The following is a 13,288-nucleotide window of genomic DNA, read 5'->3' on the forward strand; positions in this document are numbered from 1 at the left end:
ATGGGCAGGTCCCCAGCCCTGGGCGCTGAGCTGGGCCCTGCCCCCAGCAGGGCGCACCAGCAGCTGCTGAAACAGGCCCAGAGGCAAGGTGGAAAGTGACGGAATCCGAATTCCTGTCCCAGGCATGTGGGTCTGGCCCGGGCTTGTCCGGCTGGCTTGGCCAGCCGCCAGCTCCCGCCCCTCCCCACCCCCAGCTCTGCAGGCGCTCTGGGCCTCTGCGGCCCCTCCACCCGCCAGGACCTCCACCCGCCAGGACCTCGTGTGAGTGGCAGTGGGAAGGCAGTGGTGCCGGGAGCTGTCCTGGGCCCAGGCTGGGCACTGGGCACTACAGTGTGCGAGACCAGTGGTCTCTGTCCCCAGAGAGCTCGTGACCCAAGGAAGAAGGCCATAGCATCTCATCTCAGGTGTAGGACAGTGGGTCCCACCCAGGAGCTGTCCCCCCCACCAGGATCCCTGCCAGGACATCACACCTGGGGGAGGAGAGGTGCTCCTGGCCACCAGTGGGTGCGGGCCAGGGGCGCTGCTCAGCTAGCCGCCCGTGGTGCCCACGACGGCCCCTTCGGGAGGCCTCGGGCCCAGAATGCCTGGTCTAGGGTTTTGAAGGGCTACATAGGCTGGGCGGTCAGGGAAGGGATGTCCGAGGAGGGACAGTGCCACGTAGTGACCAGCCCTGAGAGGTGCCGCGCCTTTAACACCGGTCACCCCAGTGCCCCTGCGGACAAGGACTGAGTGATGGGCGCCCTGGAGTGGGGGCGGGAAGAGGTGCTGGGCTGGGGAATTCCAGAAGGCAGAGGCTCTCCTGCCAGGTTCTCAGCTCCCTGCAGCCCCTGCCACGTTCCTCCCCTGGGTGGGCAGGCGATGGGGCTCAGTGCACTCCCGGCAGAGATACAGCAGGTCCGGGAGCAGCCCGCACCAGCCTCCCGAGTGACCCAGATCACCGTGCAGGCCCCAGGGGCCTGCTTCCTGGGGCTGGGGCCACAGGGCCTTGCCAGGACTCAGGTTTGCCGTCGCCGGAGAGCAGCGGGCCACACCGTCTGCCGTGAGCAAACCTCCCGGGTGGGGAATGAGTCCCTTGCAGACAGGGTCAGGACTTACCAGCGTGGCGTGGTCAGCGGGGCCCGAGCCTCAACAGGCAGGGTCACACATGGCCTCTCCGATCGTTGGTGCCCCCCTCTGTAAAATGGGCTTTTGTGGGCATCAGATCAGATGGTGCACATTAGGCACTTGCCCGGCACGAGGGCACCAGACAGCAGCTGCCCAATGGCCCCCTGGGTGCTGGGCGCAGGGTGGCTTGGTGCTGCTGAGGGGCTGGCCCGACAACGAGGCAGGAAAACACAACCGGCCCCATTTACACAGGAGTCCGGTGGGGCGGGGACGCCTCTGGCCTCAGGGCGCACCGCAAGCCCAGGACAGAGCTAGGAGGGTGGGCTGCGGGAGACCTGGGCCCCGAGGGAGGGGTGGCTCTTAGCTCCCAGCCTTCGTCCCCCTCACTGCCACTCGCAGGTTCCAAGAGGGGGCCCAGACCACTTTCAAGGAGACTGGATTCCCAGTGGAACCCCCCCACCCCGCCCTGCAGTGGCCTGACGGGAGCCCCGCACGTCTCCCTGTGTTTACATTCCCCCGGAGGAGCAGGACACATGTTTGTAAATGTCTGCTGGAGGCAGACAGGCCTGGAGCTGAGCCCGGCCACCTTCATTTCACCCCTGGGGCAGAGGACAGCCCCAGAGGATCCTGGAGGGGCTCTCAGCAGCCCACCCCTCTCTGCCAGGCCAGACCCGAGCCGGAGGCTTCGGACACTGTCTGGGTGCGCACCTCCAAGCCTCCCCCACCTACTGGGCATCCTGGAGGGCCCCCTGAATGAGATCAGGGTGACAGTGGAGGGACGCGGTTGGGGGTCAGCTGCATTTGAAACACTGGTGACCCTAGGGGAGCCCCGGGTCAGGCCACCTATAGGATGTGCAGGGGTGAGGCCCAGTGCCTCTGCACCAGTCACTCTGCACGGTGACCAGGGCCTGCACAGGGGACAGGGCAGGAGGGGCTGTGACTCAGCATCTCTGCAGACGGGACCCAGTGGCATCACACACTCAGGCTGAGTCAGTCCACTGTTTGGGGTTGGTGTCTCTGGTTCACCGCGGCCCTAAACACGGGCCCACATGTCACCGGAAGCACGGGACCGGCAGGCCATGCGGTGGTGGGTCCGCAGGCACCCTGACGCATCCCTGCCCCCACCATCTCTGCTGGAGGCCCGATGGGCGCTGTTCCTGCGTATGCTGTGCCTTCATGGCCCCCACTTGGCATCCACGCTCCTCTTGATGCCTGGGAAAGGCCAGCCGTCAAGCCATGCCCCAAGCTCTCTCCCAGTCCCTGCACAGCCCCTGCAAAGAAGCCATCTCCCAGGAATCATCCATGGTGTGGCAGCACCGAGACTTTGCGCCTCTCTGGGCTGACGCGTGCGCCACAGCACGTGGAGCCACACCTGGTCCCCCACTCGCCACGCGTGGACGTCGGGACTGTCGTGCACAGCGCGGCCCTCGATGTTTGTGGACAGGAGCTGTGTAGATACGTGCCGGCATCTCTCCTGGCACGTCTGCGCAACGGAAGGGCCGGGTCACCCGGTGGCTGCACTGCCACCGTCTGGTGTTTCCGTTCTGCGTGGTGGCCGTAGAGCAGGGACTGCTGGAGACGTGCGGCAGGTCAGGTGCTGAGCCCTGACCCCCTTGGCCTGCCTGCTGCGGGGCCTCCAGGCCGGAGTGAAGGCTGTGGCCACAGGGTCACCTGCTCAGCACGGGACTCCAGACACAAGATAAATAACAAAATGATGAAATGAAAGAAATAAAATTTTTTTAAAGAGTTGAGTGAACAAAGGAAAAATGTGCAACAGAAAGGGGCGGGTCCTGGGGCCGTGGTCTGCAGGTGGGTGAGAGCGGGCAGGGAGAGGCGCTCCTGGCCGCAGGAACTCCTTCGTCACAGCGGCTGGGGTGCTGGGGGCCATGTGGGGTGGCTTGAGGTGGGGCCTTGGTACAGGGCCATGGTGCAGAGCGCGGTGCAGGGGCTGTGGTTCAGGGGCGTGGTGCAAGGGTGTGGTACAGGGTGTGATGCAGGGGCGTGGTGCAGGGGTGTGGTGCAGGGGCGTGGTACAGGGTGTGGTGCAGGGGCGTGGTGCAGGGGCGTGGTGCAGGGGTGTGGTACAGGGTGTGGTGCAGGGTGTGGTGCAGGGGCGTGGTGCAGGGTGTGGTGCAGGGGTCATGGTGCAGGGGTGTGGTGCAGGGGCTGTGGTTCAGGGGCGTGGTGCAGGGTGTGGTACAGGGTGTGGTGCAGGGTGTGGTGCAGGGGTGTGGTGCAGGGACCATGGTGCAGGGGTGTGGTGCAGGGTGTGGTGCAGGGGCGTGGTGCAGGGACCATGGTACAGGGGTGTGGTGCAGGGTGTGGTGCAGGGGCGTGGTGCAGGGACCATGGTACAGGGGTGTGGTGCAGGGGCCATGGTGCAGGGGCCATGGTGAAGGGGTGTGGTGCAGGGGCGTGGTGCAGGGGCATGGGGCAGGGGCATGGTGCAGGGGCCATGGTGAAGGGGTGTGGTGCAGGGGCGTGGTGCAGGGGCATGGGGCAGGGGCATGGTGCAGGGGCCATGGTGCAGGGGTGTGGTGCAGGGGTGTGGGGCAGGGGCATGGGGCAGGGGCGTGGTGCAGGGGCCATGGTGCAGGGGTGTGGTGCAGGGGCCATGGTGCAGGGGCATGGGGCAGGGGCGTGGTGCAGTGGCCATGGTGCAGGGGCCATGGTGCAGGGGTGTGGTGCAGAGGCCATGGTGCAGGGGTGTGGCGCAGGGTTTGGTGCAGGGGCGTGGTGCAGGGACCATGGTACAGGGGTGTGGTGCAGGGTGTGGTGCAGGGGCGTGGTGCAGGGACCATGGTGCAGGGGCGTGGTGCAGGGACCATGGTGCAGGGGTGTGGTGCAGGGTGTGGTGCAGGGGCGTGGTGCAGGGACCATGGTGCAGGGGTGTGGTGCAGGGGCATGGGGCAGGGACCATGGTGCAGGGGCCATGGTGCAAGGGCCATGGTGCAGGGGCATGGGGCAGGGACCATGGTGCAGGGGCCATGGTGCAAGGGCCATGGTGCAGGGGCGTGGTGCAGGGGCGTGGTGCAGGGGTGTGGTGCAGGGGCCATGGTGCAGGGGCGTGGTGCAGGACTGTGGTGCAGGGGCCGTGGTGCAGGGGTGTGATGCAGGGACCATGGTGCAGGGGCGTGGTGAACGGGCCGGCTCCAGGCTTGAGGGCTGATGGGTTCCCAACAAGGGCCACAGGGCTGCTCGCCTCCGAAAAGCCACCTGAGCTGACAGGCCCAGAGGCCTCTCGGCGGAGGCGGGCAGAGAAGGGACCCCATTTCTCAGTGGGGGCCACAGGGCAGGTGGGCCTGAGCCCCTGGACAGCGCCCAGGCCAGGGCTCCCCGATGTCTGAGAGGCACCAGGACAGATGGGCACGTACCGCCCAAGGCCTCCCACCGCTGCACCGACCCGGGCCAGCCCGTGGCCCTGCCGCTGCGACCCCTTCAGAGCACCTCCCAGACGGACGGCTGTCGACACCGCGGGTGCGCGCCTCTCCGGCCCTTCCTGGCTCCTTTCCTCCCCAAGCCTCGGTTTCCCTTCTGGGAAACGGAACGGTGATTCCCAGCGGCCACCCCAGAGCCTGCCTGCGAGGTGCAGGCACATGGCGGACCCAGGGGCCCCCCCATCATTCTCAGGAAACGCACCCAAGTCAGTGACTTGGGGGAGGCCTAGAGGTGCCGTGGTTCTGGGTCCCTGCCTCGGTCAGCTTACCCAGACAGCAGGGGAGGGGACAAGAGTCCCGGTCTCCACAGCCGGCCCGGAAAATGGCTGCCGCCAAACACAGCGGTGGGTGCCATTACCACCGGTCTCCCTCTGCCCTCGGCCCAGGGCCTCCCTGGGGGTCTGCCCTGTGGGCTGGCAGGTGGCCTGCGGGTGGGAGATGACAAGGTGGAAATCGCCCCTACTTGTTGGGTCCTGGGGCCACGTGGGGGCGTGGGGTCTGTCAGCTCAGGGTCCCAGGGGAGCCGTGACCTTGGCAGCCAGCTGCTGGGACCCTGTGACTAGAGCTGCGCAGGCAGGCAGGAGTGGCCCTGTCACCACCACTGCTGTCCCTTGTTAGAAATGAGCCCTCTCCAAAGGCTTCAGGAGACCCCAGCACTCTGAGACCAGACATGGGGGTGGGGGTGCCCAGGGCTGCCCGAGTGGCTGAGCTTGGCCAATCTAGGGCATCGGGCGGGGAGGAGAGAGAGACAGAGACAGATAGTGACAGAGACACAGAGAGCTCAGCCACAGCCTGGGAATGAGAAGCCTGGACAGGGAGAGGGAGAAAAGACAGAGGAGCAGGCCATGATGAGGAGAAGGATGGAGGGTGAGGGAGGTGAGGCCTGGCTCCGGGGTGGGGGTGGGGGCCCACTGCTCTGAGAGGGGCCGGGCCCAGGCCGGGCCGGAGGAGGGGGCTGGGGGGGGGGGCATGTGCCTGGCTGGTCGAGGCCTGGGGCAGGGCTGCTGGTCCCAGGCCAGTCCCTCGAAGGGAGAGGGCCCCACCTGTCGGGGGCTGCTGTGGTTTCTGCCCCAGGAGGGGTGCAGACCCAGCGGGGTTCAGGGGACCCTGCTTCCTGCCTGTGACCAGACGCCATGGGGAGCTGCAGGTGCGCCCCTCTATCTCTGGGCCCCCGACCAGATGTCGCAAAGTTGGGAAGGCATCCGGGCGAATCTGGCTCCCTTCGAAGGCTCACGGGCCCAGGAGGCTGGGGTCTGGGGGCTGCTGGAGACGCTCCCAGCCGTTGGCTCACGGCAGCCCTGGCCCTGCCCTTCCCGGGGGATCAGATTCCTCCTGGGCTGAGGACTCCTGGCCATATAAGGCTGTCTGCGGGCACCTCCTGGAGAAGCGGCAGAGCCCTCACCCTCGCCCGCCCCCCATGGGAACCAGAGCTTGGCCAGGCCCCCAAGGATGGAGGGGGGGAAGGAGCTTGCCGGAGCCCGGTCCTGCGAGGGAGGAGGGCAGGGGCAGGCCCCGTCCTGGGCTGGGGCTCGGGGCCCCCGGGCACCACCCTTCCCTCCGTGCCCCTCACCTGTTCCCCGGGGCTGCCCAGTCTGCGCTGTGAAGGAGGGAGGTGGTGCGGATGGGGTGGCGGAGCACCGGGGCCAAAGGTCAGATAGGATAAAAACGGCCCCACGGGAGTGTTGGCGCCCTGGGTGCCCGATGTGGCCGCTGCGGTGGTCTGTGCTCCCCACGGCCTGGACCCCAACCTCACACCCCAGCAAGGTGCTAGGAGGTGCCCTGATGGGGGCCCCCCCGGAGAAAGCTGCACGGGGCTGGGGTGCCAAGAGCAACCTCATCACCGGCCCAGGCTCTTGCTTCGCCTCCCAGACAGTGATGCTGGGGCCCAGCCCTGTCCTTCCCTTCCCCCGAGGCTGGGGCCTGGGGCTTGTTGTAGAAGCTCGTTCTGCAGGCCAAGGGGGGTCCTCAAGTGGAGGGGTGTCTTGCCAAGATGCAGACTCCTGGCCCATCACAGGTGCCACCCTCCCCTACTAGCCCTGGCTTCCGGCTCACAGACCCCGGGCCTCGAGGGGGTGCAGGACGGGGGGCAGGAGTGCGGTCACTGGAGCCATGAGGGGTTCTTCCCAGGAGCCTGAGCCTTCCTCTGGGAGCCGCAGCCTGGCCGGCTCGGGGGAGGCAAACCCGAGAGGGCAGTTCGTGCCGGGGCCGCTCTCTGGCACCTGCCCTCTGCCAGGCCTGGAGATACGGCTGGACTGACAGGCAGGACACAGCTGCGATTTAATTTAATAAAATGAACGAGTCCAAGAAATGAGACGGGGCCAACGCCCACTGGCTCTCTGGGGTGGTGCCTGGAGGGGCCAGACCCGAGGCCAGACAAAGGGGTGGGGGGGGGTTCTGTGGTGTCCCAGGTGGAGGTAACGAGGCCAAAGTCCCACGAGAGGGGCGAGGACCAAGGACGGCTGGACGGAGGGGCGTAGCCGGGAGGCTCCTGGCTCCACAGGGCCCGGTGGGCTGCGGTGCGGGGGGGACGGGTACAGCGCAGGGCCAGCCCAGGGCCCAGCACCCAGCGGCCAGCAGGCGCCTGGAGCCTATAGCCGTCATCACAAGAGTTCCAACCCACGAAAAGCGGCCTCTGACAACGCTGACCTTTCTGGTTCCTTCCAGCTCTCGGTGCATTTCACAAAACCAGGCAGCTCCACGTCGTTGTGGGAAGGGCTCTCCCACACCCACCCAGAGTCACTAAGGCTGCGGGAGGGGGACGTCCAGGCTAGACCCCGGACTCTGACCCCCTGGTCCAGGACTCTCTGTACACTGAATGTACATCATTCTGCGGAGAGCCACGAAGTCCCTGATTTGAGCAGCCCCGGCCAGCAAGCTTTTCATAGGGCAGCCTGCCTGTCCAGGGCACCAACTGGGGAGAAGGCAAGCCTAATTGGGGACGCTCCTGGGGGAGCCCAGGATCGGGGGGACTGGCCGGCCCTGGTCTCCTGGCCCCTGGGCACACCCTAGCCTGTCTGTGCCCCCTTCCGGGGCACCTCCCACCTCCCACCATGAGGACGCCTGCAGGTCAGGCCTGCAGTGGGCAGTGTGAGGGGCATGGCCTGAGGGCTGGGCACACAGCAGGCAGAGAAGGACCCCTCCTGGAGATCTGGGGTCAGAAGGCTCCCAGAGTAGGGGCCTTGGCCGGGCAGCCCAGGGTGATCGATCCCAAAACCACGTGTCCTCAAAGCCAGGGAGAGCAAAGCAATGGCCGGCTGGGGCCACAGGCTGGGAGGACAAGGTACCACTCCTTCCGGAACAACCAGAGGCGTGCCCCGGGCCCTCCTCCCGCCAGGAATGCCAGGGCTCTCACCTGGCTCTGTCCTTCGGGGAGGGGTTGGACCCAGGTGGTAGCCCAGGAGCTAAGCGGTGCCCCTAGCTAAGGGGAGGGGCTCAGCTGCGGCTCTGGCCCTCTCTCCAGCCCCCGGGTCCCGGCCCCCACGCCTCCAGGCCTGTCCTCTGCCCACTGGCCTTCAACGCCCCAAGCTCTGGGCCCGCTGCCACTGTGGCAGCCAAAGGCCACGGGAAGGCTCTGGGCTGAGCAATGGCCAAGAGGGCACCGGGAACTCCCCCAGTCCTGCTGGGTCTACAACCCTCTGCCGAGGCCTTCTCCCAGCTGGGAGTCCTCAGAATGCCCATCTGGTCTGCGTCCCTCCTCCCACTCGACTGGGTTCGACCAGGGCCGACGGTGGCCGTTCAGCTCGGTGCCTGCGCCCAGCCTCTCTGCCCGAGGACGGGGTGCACGTTCTCGCCAGCTGGGCTCCCTGGAAGGGCCTCAGAGCAGGCCTCCCAAGGCAGCGCCCCGCGACATCAGGAGCCCTCTTCCTGCTGAGACGAGCTCTCCCAGCGACGGAGCAGAGCCTGGCCGCCTGGCCGCCTCCTCCTCACACGGCGAGGCGGGGACACCCCTCGGTGCAGCTTCTTCCAAGGGTGCAGGGCCCAGTGGGTACGGGCGGGGGGGGGGGGTCCAGCACCGCCGTCTGTTAGTGATTGTGGCCACGATGATGCGGCCTGCATGAGGAGCCAGCGGGCACCCGGGGCCCCTGCTTCCCGAGTTTACTAGGCTCAGGTTGAGTCAGGTGTGCCCGGCCTGCCCCTCCCCTCCCCCACAGCTGCTCTGCGGATGGGGCTGAGCAGGGGGCTCTGTGTGGGGGAGGGGCTCGGGTGGGGCAATTTGGCCCAGGGAGGAGGAGGAGTCTGCCGGGGCCAGACGTACCCCCTCAGGCTGCCACCTGCCCCCACCTCCCCCCCAGGGCCCAGTTACCGCACAGTTGGGGGCTGGGTGGGGAGGGCTCTGGTTTGGGACCTCCCATCCGGTGGTGGCCAGAATCTCTCGCAGGAGGAGGAAGACAGGCTGCGTCCGTCCGTGCCCCTCCAGCCTGAAGCGCACCCTGGGATGCCCACCCTGGACTGAGTGACACAAAGCTAGGGCAGTGGGACAAGGGGGCACTTCATTAGGGACTAGTGCCCAAAAGGTGCCCAGTAAACGGGGGGGCAGAAAATGAATGACCAAATTCCTCCTCCTTGCTAACTTGCCCTCCTGGCTGACCCCCGGACTTTTGGGGCTCAGTTTCCCCACTCGTAAGCGGGAAAAGTGGCTGGCTGGCCTGCGGGTCAGAGGAAGACGGGAGACATGGGTGGGCCACCTGGGGGTGACTTGCCAGAAGCGTGACATGGGTATCAGAGGTAGAGGCGGGTAGAGGTGGGCAGAGCTGGACCTCCCCTCCCCTGCCCTGCCCACCGCCCCCCAGAGGTGCCCTGGAAGAAGCCAGTGTGTAGCCTGGCGGGGGTGACACCTCCATCCTCCGTGCTGCTCCCCTCCCTGGGCACACCAGCTGGCACACGGTGGGGGCAGAGGGTGGGCACCTCCCCCAGCCCCTTTCACCACATTCTCCTCCGCCCACGTCACCCCCGACCCTCCCAGCCACCAGATGCTCCCGGGGCAGCTGTCTGCCGGGAAGCAGCTAGCCCCGGGTTAACCCTCCCTGCGCTGGGTGCCTTGGCTGACTCAGCACATTCTCAGGCAGCCCCCCTCCGGGCTGCTCGATGCCCTCGGACTGGGAGGCCCGGCCGCTAGGCTCAGAGGGCTCCCACTCACCACCTCTGCCCGCCGGCCCCTCCAGCGACGTTGGGAAGCTGACCTGGGGTGGGGGTGGGTTCCCAGCCTCCCACGCCCAGACCACCAGGACCCCCAGCTATCAAGGGGGTGCCACGGGCCAGGGTGCGGTGCAGTGATGTCCGCAATGGGGGGTGGACCCGGGGTGGGGGCAGCTCAAATTCCCCATCTGGGAACTCTGCTACTGCCCGGGGGTGGCTTTCTGTCCTTCACAACGGACCAGAAATTAGCTCATGAGCTGGCCTGCCCGCTTGGGGACCCCAGAAATCTCCGCATCCCCCCGCCCACCCGGCCGCCCTCTGGGCCGGCTCCTCCCCCCCTCAGAATTTCTCCTACAAAAGTCCCCGCCTCTTTTTACCCTCCCCCAGGTGGAAGGACAAAACTATGGCGGACTGAGGGGGCGGAGGAGGCTCATCCCCCTTGCCTGTTTCCCAACTTGGAAGACACGGGGCCTCCCAGCTCCCTTGGGATACAGGGTCTGCGGGAGGCCGGGGACAGCTAGAAAGATGTGGATGATAGTGCGACCTTCCGGAACAGCTGTGGCTGCAGGACCCCCACGAGGACCGGCTGCCCGCCACCGAGGACCGTCCAGGGGGTCCCACGTGGGACATACACCCAGCTGGCGTGGCTCAGAGAATGGGGGGAGCTGCCAGTTCAGCAGCTGCGCAACACCCCCCCCCCCAATCCCCCAGGCTCCCCGTGAGGCCGATTTGGGCCAGGAGCCCGAGGGGAGGAGACCCAGTGGCCACAGCCACCCAAACCCAGAAACAGCTGGGACCGAAACTGAGTTCTGGCCTCTAGACCCCGTCTCATTTCCCAGGCATCTTCCAGAGAGCGAGCGCCTGCCCAGCGCGAGGGAGTGGCCCCGAGCCGAAGATGGCGGAGGCCACAGGCACCTCCCGGGCACAAGGGTGGGCTCGCAGCCGGCCCGGGACACCACAGGTGCTCAATACATGTCCTTTGCAGCCAATCTTCGCCGCACCCTCAGGGCTCTGAGCACCCTCCCTTTGCCACAGGGGCCCACAGTGGGCACCTGTGCCCTGTGCCTCTTGGTCCATTTCCCTATTCCAGAATATCTCGAAGCCAAGCCTGGTGCAGGTGGGAGCTAGCCAGGTTGAATCTGACCTGGCCGCCCCAGGGGCGCCTGGGGTCTCCGGTCCGGGTCTTCCTATCCCTCTCTGCAGTTGGGACTTCCTTAGGGCCCCCACTCATGGCCAGTCATGGCCGGTAAGAGCGCACTTTCTCCACCTGCAGAATGACGCAGACATGGGGGACAGTAGGAGGGGAGAAAAGCCAAAGCTCCAGCGACAGAGGGTGAGGTTGCAAGGGGTCTCCGGGGAACCAAGAGTCCGGGCTCCGGCGGGGCAGTCGCTCTGGACGGTGTGCCGGTTCTGGGGTGGGGGGCGTGGACGGGCTGGGCCGCTGTTGGGACAGACCGCGAGGGCTGGCCGCTGGGCGAGCGCGCCTGACTCTCCGCGCAGCGCCTGCCCCCGGGCCGCCGGGGGCGCTCGGCCGCCAAGAGGTGCCCAAAGTTAGGGAAACCAAGAGCGGAGCCGCCGGGCTGGGAGGAGCGGGCCGGGCGCCGCGGCCGAGGGGGCGCCGCTCGGGACCGGGAGCCAGGCCCCGGGGCGGGTGGGGGGGGAGCCGCGGTCGGGCCGCGTCCCCACGGCCTGGCCCCGGGCCAGCAGGTGCCCCTTCCGGGAGGCCGGCCGGGCCGGGGTCCGAAGGGTTAAGGCCACCGGCCGCCCCTCCCCCGCCCCTTCCCCGGGGCGCGGGACGCGGGCGCCCGGGCGGGCCGGGGCGGGGCCTGACGTCCGCGGGCGGGGCGAGCCGCCGGCCGCCGCCGCACTCCCGCCGGGCTCCCGCGGCGCCGTGGTCCCCCGGAGCTGGAAGATGGCGAGGCCGGACGCGCGGCTCTGCGCGGGGTGCGCACGGGGGCCCCGGGGGTCCCGGGGCCCCGTGCCGCTGCTCCTGGCCGGGCTGGCGCTGCTGGGCGCAGCGCGGGCGCGGGAGGCGGCGGGCGGCGGCTTCAGCCTGCACCCGCCCTACTTCAACCTGGCCGAGGGCGCCCGCATCACCGCGTCGGCCACCTGCGGCGAGGAGGCCCCAGCGCGCGGCGCCCCGCGCCCCACCGAGGACCTCTACTGCAAGCTGGTGGGCGGCCCCGTGGCCGGCGGAGACCCCAACCAGACCATCCAGGTGCGCGCGGGCCGGGACTGGGTCGCCGCCGGGCGGGGCGGGGTGGCGGGGGCCCGGGCGCCGGGGCGGGCTTGGCGGGGAGCGCCCAGGTGCGGACCGAAGCCCGCACGTCTAGTACGGACGCCCAGGTTCCGCATTTCGGGAAACGGAAGGGACCCCAGCTCGGCCATTCGGGCCCGGCCAGAGAAGTGTGCGTCCCCCTCCGTCAAGGCGGGACGCAGCGTGCCCGGGGCGGGCCGTGGCAGGGCGGGAGGGGGCCCGGTGCCCGGTCCCCGGTGTCCCCAAGTCCCGGGATCCCGGCGAGGGCGGGACTTGGCCTCCACAGCGGCTGCCTGTGGGGAGGGGGTGGGCCCGCTCTGCCTTCCCCCGGGACAGGCTGGAACCTGCTGGGTGGGGGTGGGGCTGGGGTGCGGGCGGATCGGCGGGTGTTCCTAGAGTTTGGGGCCAGACCCAGGAGGCCATCACTGCGGATTGCAGAGGGTTGAAGTTCTCTCTGGGGGTCTAGGGACTTGGTGGGACCCTTGGGGGGGGGGGGCGGGCAAGCAAACAATGATATTTGGAGCTGAGCATGGGAAATGCAGACTCAATCGGGGGCAGCGTCCCTGCCCCGCAGGTGCTGAGTCTGTGGGCTTCGGTCTCCCTGGGGAGACGTGGCCTCAACCCTGAAGACCCCATGGAGGCATGCCCACCCCGCCACAAGTGTGTAGGTGGAGAATGGGCCAAGCGGTACCACCTGACCAGGGAAGCAGGGCCGTTAAGACGCTCTGGACTTCAGCTGAGGGCTGGGGTCCTGGGTTACCCTTGCGGGGGCGGGGGCGGGTAGGGTCTGCTCCGGGGGCCCCTTGACACCCCTGCTGAACCTTAGGGAGAGTGGGGGCCCGGGGCTGGTGTAACCTGAGTCGTTCAGTCCGGGTAGGAGAGGTTGGGGGAGGGGAGGAGGGCAGTTGGAGAGTGGATTAGCTGGGGTGGGTGATGAATGGAGGAGCCTCAGCTGGGCCCCCTGCACTTCCTGCCTGCCCACTGCCCTTGGCCCAGGGGAGGGAGGGGCTGAGAGGGGCTCTGGTGCCACAGAGCCCTCCTGGGACAGAAGCGTCACCTCCCTTGGGCTCCTGGGCTCACCTTGTGCTCTCGTCTGAGCCCAGCACAGCTGATATAAGAGATGTCAAGCCCACATTTCAGGTAGGGAAACTGAGGCCTGGAAAACCTGCTGGAAGCCCCACAGCCAGACCAGGATCGGGCTGGGGTGGGCAGTGGAAACCTGGGTCCCTGCTGCAGCGCCCCCACCCCCCACCCCTGCCACATCCGGTTGATGTCAAAGAGGCTGGGTCTCAGGGAGCTTGTGTGTGGGTCTCCAGAGCTGCCCCAGAGTGCCTGGCTGAGCCCTCGCTGTTGT

The 13,288-nt window shown here is 67.8% G+C and overlaps 1 protein-coding gene across 1 annotated transcript in view; it reads left to right on the top strand.

Annotated features, from left to right (window-relative positions):
• Window positions 1-11,589: 11,589 nt before the first annotated feature.
• The window catches only part of LAMA5 (laminin subunit alpha 5), a 50,033-nt gene continuing 48,334 nt past the window's right edge, over window positions 11,590-13,288 (top strand). Inside the window, exon 1 of the mRNA XM_030309230.1 lies at window positions 11,590-11,895. Within this exon, the coding sequence (XP_030165090.1) occupies window positions 11,590-11,895 (306 nt within the window). The remainder of the gene's footprint in view (window positions 11,896-13,288) is intronic.

This window comes from Lynx canadensis, chromosome A3, assembly GCF_007474595.2.
Source record: "Lynx canadensis isolate LIC74 chromosome A3, mLynCan4.pri.v2, whole genome shotgun sequence".
In the NCBI taxonomy this organism is placed as follows: Eukaryota; Metazoa; Chordata; class Mammalia; order Carnivora; family Felidae; genus Lynx; species Lynx canadensis.